We start from the raw sequence: 11,149 nt of genomic DNA on the forward strand, positions 1-11,149 counted from the left end.
AAATAGTATACAGAAAAAAACCAAATATTCTGTGTGTGGCAGTACATGTCACATTCCTTCTCCCTTTTTTCCTCTATCAACAAACTTAGCTGTTTAAATGGGTAGTAAAACAATTTAATTCAAGATTATTTCATTTTTCCCTCATCCTTCAGAACTGTTTTAACCTCTCTTCTACTTCTCTCCAAAAAAAACCAAACAAAAAACAACCAACCAAAACCAAACCAAACAAAAAATAAAGAAAAAAAAAGAAAGAAAATAGAAACAAGCTCTTGTAACAAAATGTCAGCAAACCATCAGATTAACCTACTTTGCCATTACACTCTCACAAATGAAAATATTTGGTGGTCAAAGTCCTGGTAACTGGATTTCCAACATGGAAAAAGTAGTGGTCCACATCTTTGTTACCATATTCTTAGTCTTGTTCAGATGAAACTCCTGTAAATTCCGAGTGTCCACTCTCCCCAGACCACCCTGTCTCCTTCCTTAGACCACAGTATCTCCCTGTCAGTTCTCCCTAGACACATTCTTTTCTACCACCCATTCCCTTTTCAAAACTTATGTTTCACAACTCCCCCTCTTCTTCCTCTTATTCTCTTGGGCAAACTTAACTTGCTTCTCGAGAACTAACTTTCCTTTCCTTCCTTTCTCACTTCTCAATTTTTGAAGGACTTCTACCCCCTGGCTCTGCATCTTTTGATTTCTACTTCACAGACCTCTGCAGTGGGGCACTTGCAAGTAAGGTAGTCCAGAGAGGGCTTCGTCCACCCCTACGAAAGGAGAGCACTGACCATTGTCTTCATACTCCTCAGCTGTCCTCCGAGCTGTTCTCTCGAAGAAGAAAGCACAAGTGAACTCCCACTGGAGAGCAACTGAATGCATCAAGGCAGCAGCTCTTTACTGTTGCTTGCAAAGAGACACAGAAGGCTAGCTTAAATTCAAGCAAAAGCCTGAAACAAATGCTTTCTACCAACGCATGTTAAATAGGTGCTTATGTTTCACGCAGATCCTGATGTACCTAATTAATCCTAATTAAATCTGAGCTGTAAGGGCACCCAAATACACAAATATGCACGCAGACACGAGGAGCCTGGCTGTCACGGTGAAGTGCCGCTTGTCAGGCAGCTGGAGGGGACCCCATCCGCGCCGAGGTGTCCCTCGCCACCAGGGTCTTCCCCCGGCCGGCGGGGCATCCCTTGCACGGCGCTCCCGGCGCCTCCCGACGGTGCGATCCGTCGCGTCTTCCTCCGGGAATGAGGATCGGCGGGGGTTTTACGGGGTCCTTCAGGGCGTTAAAAACCTGCGTAGTGATGGGGGTGTCTCGCAAAACCGGAACGGGCCGGGAGCCGCGTGAGGAGAGAGCGGGCAGCACCACAGGCTCGCGTTTTCTCCTGCGAAGGCGACAGGAGGGAGGGGACACGGTTATCTCGCCGGGGTTCTCATTTGGAGAGGGTTGGGACAAGCCTTAGGAAGATTAGCAGGGGTACAGCACATCGCCTTCGGCAGAGCAGCAGCGTCCCGCCGCTGGTCCGCTCCTGCACTTCGGGGCAAACAGAGGGCTTTTCCTGCCTGCGAAAAACGAGACGTCTCGGAGAATCCGAGGAGCGAGCCGGAGCCGAAGCCTCGCTCAGGGGGGCTGGGGAAGGCAGGGAGGTAGGCGGGACCCCCAAGGTTTTATCCCCGCTGGACACACACCGCGGTACTCGCCCACGGCGACCGGAGCCCGGCGGGCGCGCACCGGGCGGGGAGAGGCTCCCCACCGCAACCGGGGAAGGAGGACCAGGGCGGGCGGGGAACGGGGGACGGACGACGACGGGGGACCCTGCGTCAGTGCAGGGCCGTCCCCTTCTCCTCCCCGTGCGCTCGGCTCTGCCTCCCGCCAGCCTCCCACGCCTCCCGCGAGGTGCGGCCGCGCTACATAAACACGGCCCTGCCGCCGGTGCCGGGGCTCTCCGTTCGCAGCCCGACGGAGGAGTTTGTCCAGCAGCGGGCACAGGAGCGGCCGCGAGGAGCGCAGCGGCAGCGCAGCTCCGGCGCCAGACGGGGCGGGAGGCTCCGGCGGGCAGCAGCGGAGGGCTGCGCGCTCCCCCGAGGGCGGCGGCCCTGCCGTAGCCCAAGCGGCCGGAGGAAGAGGAGGAGGAAGGGCGTGGGCTCCGGCGGTCTCGCTCCGGTATGGCCCTGGCAGACAGCGCCCGCGGGCTGCCCAACGGCGGCGGCGTGTCGCCCGCGGCGGGGAGCGGGGCGCCGGGCAGCGGGGCGGCCGCAGCGGCGACGGGCGGCTGGTCTTCCTTCCCGGAGATCGTGGAGCTGAACGTGGGCGGGCAGGTGTACGTGACGCGGCGCTGCACCGTGGTCTCGGTCCGCGACTCGCTGCTCTGGCGCATGTTCTCGCAGCAGCAGCCCAGCGAGCTGCCCCGGGACAGCAAGGGTCGCTTCTTCCTCGACCGCGACGGCTTTCTCTTCCGCTACATCTTGGACTACCTGCGGGACCTGCAGCTGGTGCTGCCCGAGCACTTCCCCGAGCGCAGTCGCCTCCAACGGGAGGCTGAGTACTTCCAGCTGCCCGACCTGGCTCGGCGCCTGGCGCAGACTCGGGCGGTCGCCGCCCGCCCCGCCGTCCTGCACCGCGACGGCTCCATCTGCGCCGAGGAGCCGCCGCCGCCGCTCCTCGGCTACCTGGACGCCGAGCCGCTGGAAGGAGGCGGCGGTGCCGTGGCGTCCGCCCCGTCGCCCACCGCCAGCCGCAGCCCCTCGGGCGGGCCGCTGCTCACGCCCTCGCAGTCGCTGGACGGGGCGGGCGGGCGGCGCTCGGGCTACATCACCATCGGCTACCGGGGCTCCTACACCATCGGGCGGGAGGCGCAGGCTGATGCCAAATTCCGGCGGGTGGCCCGCATCACTGTCTGCGGCAAGACGGCGCTGGCCAAAGAGGTCTTCGGGGAGACCTTGAACGAGAGCCGCGACCCCGACCGCCCTCCCGAGCGCTACACTGCCCGCTACTACCTCAAGTTCAACTTCCTCGAGCAAGCCTTCGACCGACTCTCCGAGGCCGGCTTCCGCATGGCCGCCTGCTCCTCCACTGGCACCTGCGCGTTCGCTCCCGAGCAGGGCGGCCCCGCCGATGACAAGATCTGGACCAGCTACACCGAGTATGTTTTCTGCCGGGACTGAGCATCCGCCCAGCCCGTGGCGTGGGGACAAGACAGCCGGCCCTGCACACCCTCGCACCTACGGTCCCCTCGCATCCCGAAGGAAGGAGGATGTGAAGCGGGGCTGTGTCTCCCTGTGCTTTTCTCACCCCGGTGTCTGCCTCCATGCACAAGGCGGGCCAGCCCCGGCGCAGCCCCCACTCCTCTTGCAGCACCTCCTGACGGCCCCGGGGCAGGAGGTCACTGTGTTGTGCCTCGGCTATCATGTCACTGCTTGGCCACCACGTCCCTGATCAGCCACTATATCCTGGCTCCCACCTTCACCCTCCCTCCTGCATCTCCCAGTAGCTGTGTTGGTAGCAAGGAAGGAGAGAAATCTTGGGAACAGACAAATGCCGGTCCCACAAATGCATGCATGTGCCCCCAGTTTTTGTCCCTCTCCCCACACAGAGCTGAGGTATAGCTCTGGCAGGGTGGGACATTTAAAAAATCATCCAGTTAGGGGCTGAGAAACTTTAAAGTTGTTTTGAGCAACTTCTGTTAAAGATGGCATGAGAAATGCCTGTCTTTTCCCATCCCAATACCCTTATGAGGGAGTTTGCCTTGGTGGGCAGACTCCAAATGGTCCATTTTTAACTCCTCCCTTTCCCACCCATCTCAGTGATGCCTGTCTGTGAAGGACTGTCACATAGAAAGGAAGCCTGACTGTTAGGGGTTTGCACTGGCTCATAATTTACCTGTTGAGATGAGTAATTTTGCAGGAGGTGTGCATGTGACCCTTCACAACTGGTTGCTCCCATCTCCCCTCTTTGCTTCCCATGTCTCTGAACTCCTCTCTGTTAAGCTGGAGCAGGGCCTGCACAGCGAGCATGTAAGGCTGATGTGAAAGGACAGATTTGACAACCATTTGAACTATGAAGTGTACTCAGAGACATGTGTTTATTCCCTTGAGAGGTAAAACAGAGACACTTTGAAAAATTAAAGTGCTTGTGAATTGTAACTTCCATGGGTGGTCTGAAGTCCTTATAATTCTCTTGAAGTTACTGTCTATAATATGGACAGAAATCTCAATGCATATTTCCTTAAACACCCTCAAAATGATGGGAGTGAGGTGAAGCCAGGCTTGCCTGACTAAAGGTAGGGCCTGGGTCCTGGGAAGCTGAAATCATGTACATTGAATTAGTGTAGATGTACATTATAACTGTCAGCAAGAGCACCCTTGTTACTTTTTGTCATGTTAGTGCTGTAAAACTCTGAAGCCAACAGATGACAAAAATCCCTTTTTAAAGAGCCATTTCCTTAGTTTTCATAGCAGTATTATCTGGGCACTGACACTGCTAAGAGTCAGTGTCTTCTTAACAAATTTAATACTTCTTAGAAAGGATTGAGCCCTGTCCTCAGACAAACAAGGACGATGCCAACTTTCTTCAGGGGAAATTACTTATTCTGAGCTGTATTTTGTTACTGCTGAATAAGTCTTTCCCAGAGGAGGCAGTCAGAGTCTGCATTGGAACAGATCATCTGAACCGCAGGTTTTACGGAGATTCAGCAGCTCTTTCTAACAAATTCTTCAAGTCTGGAATATAAAAGCACTTCCCTTTAAAAACCTAAACTTGATTTAAGAATGTGTGCCTGTTCAGATTGTCACAGAAAAATATCCTAAATTTATCTGAAGTGTTGAAGAATTTAGCAGTACATATTAAAGGCTTGAAGTTATGTGTTTAAAACTCCTGAACAATAATTCTAGTTCTAGCTAGTTCTAGTTGTAACTCCGAATTTAGAAATACTGCTAGCACCTGTATTCTAACCAAAGAATTTCACAGTTGGGCTTTTTTAAAAAACCCTAATTCCTTTGGAAACAGCTATAGCTATATTTCTATCGAGTTTCAGTGCTCAGTCTCTGTTCACTTGGTCTTTCATTAAGTGCTTTCATTAAGTGCACAACTACATAAAACTGAAAATAATTTGCATCACCATGGCTTCTTTTTTCTAATATTAGCAAGGTTGTTTATCTATGTGATTGAAGATGTGCATATGAAAGCACTGGATATTGTCTATTTGTAGATAGTTGTATTATGGAGTATTTTTAAAAGGATAGAAACGTAGACCTGCCAAATTAGATGAGCAATAAGATAAAGTGAGAGGCCAATACACCTGAGGATGGCATGAAGTCTGTTTGTCCTATGCCTTACTCTGAGATGACTTATTTGTGCTTAACTTTTACCACAAGGGAAAAGACATTGATCACAGCTACTAGGTCTTTACAGTGCCCTTTGCAAGAGTAATGACTGTCTTTTTCTAGTTTCCGTTAAGTAACTCTGAAGTATGTTTTTTAAGATTTTGTATAAAATCAGTTTTCAGTAAAGTGTTCAAATTTGCTCTAGATAGCTTTCTTTTTTTAAGAATCTGGTAGCTTACTAAATCCATCATAGGAGCTATGAATAGGGGCAGTTTTAAATTGACCTTGTGGTTTAGTGTACATATATATACAGTATATTAACATTTTACACAAATCATTTAGTTTTTTTAATAATTTTAGTGCTACAGGATTTCATAATGTATCTACCTAAGCATTTTCACATTATGTTATGTACATAACATGGTAACGTTTTACTGGTTTCTTATACATGTTTCAATGGAAAAACTGACTATGAATATCATCAGCTTGTAGAACTGAAATTGATGACATATTTGCTTGAATGTGAATATTCTAGGTGGCTGAATGCATCTCTAAAACAAAGATTGCCTGTCTTTTGATTAATGGTTGCCTATCCCTTTCCTGGCAGATGACCCAGTAATTCTCACTTTTTACATAAAAATGGATGTAATATAAACAGGATTTTTTTTTTAGTCTTTGTGCTAAAAAATTTTAAGTGTTATTAGTGTTAAGAAATGGGCCTTTAATTTACTGATAACTCATTATCAGTATCGTCAGCAGGCTTAAAATGATGGTGCTGTAAATATAATAGTCATTTGATGCTTTGCCACAGAAGATGATACTTTTCTGAACCGTTACTTAGTAATGGCAGTAAACTTTTTAAAAGGAAAAATGCTCAAGGCAAAGTCAATGAGTTTTACTTGTCTGTTCTATTGAGAGCTTGAAGAATGGATAAACACAATGACTGCTGACTTGTTGACATGAAAACATACAAAAATATAAAGGCACAATACTGGAGCCCTGTCTACATTTTGTAGCTGTTGCTTTCATAGTTCGTGTACTTATGGATGAATGCAGTAGCATTTACAAGTGCTATTAAAAAATCCACAAGGGCAGTCTTTCTTTTAATTAGAAGTTAGGCATAGGTTCAGTGATGCATATCATGAAGGGTGATTTTGCATATGTTTGATAGGATGTTTATATTTTTATACATGTAGATAATGAGCCACTTATTCATTCTTATTTTCACATGTATAGCATTGAAAATAAAGATCCTCCTAGGACAAAGTTGCATACAAAATTAAATTTTTCTTCTTTAAATATTAACTCAGTTGTGTGGTTTATGCTGTCCTTTTTATTCTCTGTGCAGATGTTGTTAGCTTTGTTCTCCCACAGTATCATATTCGTAACTTCAGCAAAGACTCCAAACTAATGTGTAAAGCAGAAACACAAAATTATGTATTACAAAGACCTCTAGTAACACCTGTGGCAAGATAAACAGAAATGTATAGAATTCAGACTGCATAATTTCCTTTTAAGCATCACAGAGAATTTTTGTAGTACTGGTCAGTCAATCCTCAAGAAGAAACAGTGATTGAACAGCTTAATTTGAATAGCACTGAGTAATTGTTGAAGTCAAATGTTGATGTTTTTTATGAAGCCAGAGAATAATAAAATGGGATACAGTGCTCATTTAATGAAAGAAACATCAATACCTAAGGTAATACATGATCTGAGACAATTGCATCTGGAAATTTTAATTAGCTACCCTGTGGTATCTAGGAAACTCTTCTAAACTTGTGGTCAGCTTCATAGAAAATTAGTGGTTACTATAATCCATGTGTGATTTAATACATTTAATAGTTCTTTCTTGGGTATCATTCTTATACTACAAAGGAACCAGCTGAAGGAAGTTTAATCACTGGTTAATTTGACAGCTTGATAGTATTTGAGTGCTTTGTTATCATGCAATAATATAAGAAAGGAGGTCATTCAAAGAGCAACAAAACTTTGAGTCTGAAGGCTTAGGTCTCATTTTCTTTGTACTACTCCTTCTGCTCATCCCTGCCAATTTTATTCAATTTCTACTTGAAAAAGTAGGCATATTCCTTGATAGAGCCACCCTCTGCTAGGCTGATGGTTATGGCTGAATTTTGGCTTTGTCCCTCACTGAACTACAGATTTTCTTCTTCCTTTCCCTTACGCCACCATCAGTATTCATAGAATTTGTAAGAATGTAACAGCTGTGAGGTTTTTCAGTTCTTTTGATTGTGTTTAAATTACCCATCAACTCAGAAGTTAAGGGGGACAGATATCTACCCAAATGGACAATGCAAATGCCATGAGCCTTATTTCAGTAGGAAACAAGGCTGACAGAATACTGTGATTTATACCTGCCACTATCTATATAGTCTGAGTGTACTAAATCCCTATAGAGTGAGAAGGCAGGCAGTCACTCTTACTTTTGCAGCTCTGACCAGTCAGTCAAACTAATGGATATGCTAGAATGTCTTAAAAAATACTTACAGACGCCTAATTTCTGCAGCATTTCGAAGGGTGAATCAAAGTGTGCAGAAAAATACTTTCTGAAGATTTGATTTGCCTCAGGGCAGGGTTGTTTTTTGTTCTTTTTTTTTATTGTGAGAACTCTTCAATATAGTTTTCAATGAAATATTAGTGCTAATATGTTATTTATTTAGAAAGTACTTAGAAACTGAATGCTAATTTTGTTTTTCATTAAAATGAGCGGCATGTGTTTTTCCCCTGCTGCTAAACAAAACTCATATGTATGACTGCTGAAGTAGTAATGCCACCATTGCAAATAGTCTGTTGGAAATACGCAGCACAACTGCTGTGACAGTCAAAATCATAGCTGGTCAAATTATCACATTTCTTCCTCATTCTACTCTCCACTGTGCTCAAACTGGAATAAAATTAAACTGTGTTACACTTTTCTTCCTCTACAAGTTTTTTAGTGCACGCTATATGGAGCATTTGATACTTCTGTCAAAGTTGTTGGCAACTGTGAGTCAGGGATTCGAAGCAGGTCTGTTTCCTTGTGAGGAAATAAGGCCTAGGAAATATTCTTGCACAAAGTGGGAGTAGCTTCAAGCAATTTGGGAAAAAATTCTTGGTATCACAGGAAATCAAAGATATTTTTCTGTATAATCCAAGTAATACACTCACACATTATGCCCATCGTGCAAACCCAACCTGCCCTGGAAAGCTAAAGTCCTGGATGACATTTGCTTATTCTAGTTTTTATTTCATATCATCTGGATGAAAGCAATTCTTCAAAAATGCTCAGTGTTTAGCAGCTGGGAAATGACAATGTTAGCAGTACGCCTTGCTTTGAGTTACCATTTCAACATCCTTTTTGTTTCAACATAATGCAAAAGGTAGGGAAGTTCACATGGGAGCATATAGGAATCAGAATCATGGAATCACTAGGATTAGAATGCTTAGCTCCATGTAGCCTCTGACTTGCCTTTTGCAACTTAACAATTTTCTCAACATAGAATTTAAATAAGTGTAGATTCATTGAAGTTCAGCCAAAGAAGTCGAGACCAGAATGTCTAGATTGTGATGACAGAAGCAGGTCCATTGATAAAGACCATGTGATCTATGTTTTTAATTTGCAATTTTGAGGTAAAGACAGAGCCTTGGTTAATTTATTAAGGAGCAGGCTGTTACTAAAAAAAATAAAATAAAGGAAAAGTCCTCCAGTCCTCTCCCACATTTTTGAGAAGGGAATGCAGTGCTAGTGTGATGAGAACAACCTATCTTTTTGATTTCAGAGATAACTGAAATAATCTACAATGTTGCCATCTCAATTCTGTCTGTTTTTCTGGTCTTGGCCAAACTTTAAGGTCACACCCACCCTTAATAAGTGGTCTTAGGAAAAGCATATATTCATAACTATGTAGACTTCCATAAATTTTGAGGTATTTTGGTTTTGATTCATATTTTCCAAATAGCTTAGTGACAATCTTTGTTCTCATATTACAGCAAAGCCTGTGATTATTAGAAGCCTGAAGTTAAAGTTTTTCCCTTTAAAAGGGCAGACACTGTACCAAGAACAACCTTTATTTTTTTTTTTTTTTTTTTGGTAAAGGATACAAACGATGCACTTTCCCCCCCAAATTTATAGTCTTCTACAAACACTCCTAATTTTCCCCACCTTGTAAAATTCACTTCCACATCTTCCTATGGCTGACAGCTCAAGGCATGAATATTTCTGAAAGCTGCAAGCACCAGGAGGTCTTGCAGTGATTCTCAATTGTTCCGTAGCAATCCCTTCCTGCTGTGGTCCCTTGCGCAGTCAGAACCAAGCTGGGTCCCAGACCCCAGGATTACCCACTGGCCCTGACCACAGCTGCCCCCTGTGCCTTGCTTCCATCCTGGCCATGACCAAGGTAGTGCAGTAGTCCCTGAGCCAGCACGGTCCTGCTGCTGGTGCCTTGTCTGAATAAAGGGGCAGCATTTGTATTCTGGTACGCTCCGTGCAGCCCAACAGCCACAAATTGGCACTTCTTCTCCACGAGACTTCTGACCCACTTATTTCCAGGGTTTGCTTTCACAGTCTGCACTTTATCTGCCTGTCTCGAGGTATGGTTGGAATATGGGAAAGATTCAGCTGTTTACAATAGTCTGTCTAATAGTTTATCTGCCATGGCACTAAAGGGACAATGAGGACAACTCACTTAAAATGAATTTTACAGTTCTTTAAAATTTTATGGTCTAAATGAACCATGAAAAGTGCTGCATAAACTATAATAACACTGGGTAAAGACACCTTTTCTGTTTAAGGTGAGAATGATAACTTTATCTGTTTTGCTGGAGCACTAGCATTTTTATCCTCTTGGACTTGTTTGTATCATGCTAGAGGCTGAAGAGCACTCACCTGCAGGTAACTGGGCCAAACAGTCCGATTTCTTTATAAAATGTTAGATTAAGAGTATATGTATACAAATGCACCAGTGTTTCTTTTTCTAGAAGAGACATTTCAGCTTGACAATTATCAGATTGGATGCTTTCCAACACATCACCTCTTAGGGTTTGAGGACAGAAAGAAATGTCCAGATGATATGGTCTGCTGTTCAACATAGCATACTATGGGCTTCCCCTAACAGAAAGAATAATCTTTATTAACAAGATGAATAAATCTTTATAGGGCTTCTCCTAACAGAATCTATAAGACTTCCCCTAACAGAATCTTTAAATCAGCAGTGAAATTTCTTGGACTGTCATCTAATTTCATGGATGATACTACTTGTGCAAGAGAAGACATCACAGTGCCTGGTTAATTGTTAGGCTGTGAATGCCACCAGCTTTGGCTTTCACCCAGAAGGGTCTGCAATGTCTTCTTCATCAACGCCCTGAGGCTGGAGTGAGTGTTCTGCAGGAGGGTATGTACAGAAGTAGTTCCAATGATCAAGACCTGGAGATGAACTTCCTGTGGTGTCCTCCAGTTTCCTGCAACTTGTCCCTGTAATGAGTTTTGTGTTGGCACTGCTGATGTGGCCATGGAGTGGACCAGTTTAGGGACCTGGTGTAGGTGGAAACCTTAAAACAAGCAAACAGGAAAAGGAAGGCCTATTTTCAGTTGGATCAGCTCCCAGAATGGACTCACAGCATAATGGAGTTGTTAGTGTTGGGCAAAGGAGCCTGATATCTAAACAGAATGAGCTTCTGTGGTCTGTCAGTAAGGCATGTTTTTCACTCCTTTAGTCATCTTCTGTCTCTTCTCTAAATCCTCTTCAATTTGTCAATGTCTTTTGAACTTCTGATTTCAGATACTTCTCACTCTAATAAGGGAATTCACCAAAGAAAAGTAACATTGTCC

The 11,149-nt window shown here is 45.0% G+C and overlaps 1 protein-coding gene across 1 annotated transcript; it reads left to right on the top strand.

Moving 5' to 3' along the window:
- The first annotated feature begins 1,944 nt into the window (after window positions 1-1,944).
- KCTD12 (potassium channel tetramerization domain containing 12) lies at window positions 1,945-6,630 on the top strand. Its single transcript, XM_053971104.1, has one exon. The coding sequence runs from the start codon at window positions 2,170-2,172 to the stop codon at window positions 3,166-3,168; it is 999 nt and encodes a 332-aa protein (XP_053827079.1). The 5' UTR covers window positions 1,945-2,169; the 3' UTR covers window positions 3,169-6,630.
- The last annotated feature ends 4,519 nt before the right edge of the window (window positions 6,631-11,149 follow it).

The sequence above is a fragment of the Vidua macroura genome, chromosome 2 (assembly GCF_024509145.1).
Source record: "Vidua macroura isolate BioBank_ID:100142 chromosome 2, ASM2450914v1, whole genome shotgun sequence".
Classification (NCBI taxonomy): domain Eukaryota; kingdom Metazoa; phylum Chordata; class Aves; order Passeriformes; family Viduidae; genus Vidua; species Vidua macroura.

Bases quoted from the DNA above. Each gene is read 5' to 3' on its own strand.
- KCTD12 (XM_053971104.1), top strand. From the start codon at position 2,170: ATGGCCCTGGCAGACAGCGCCCGCGGGCTGCCCAACGGCGGCGGCGTG.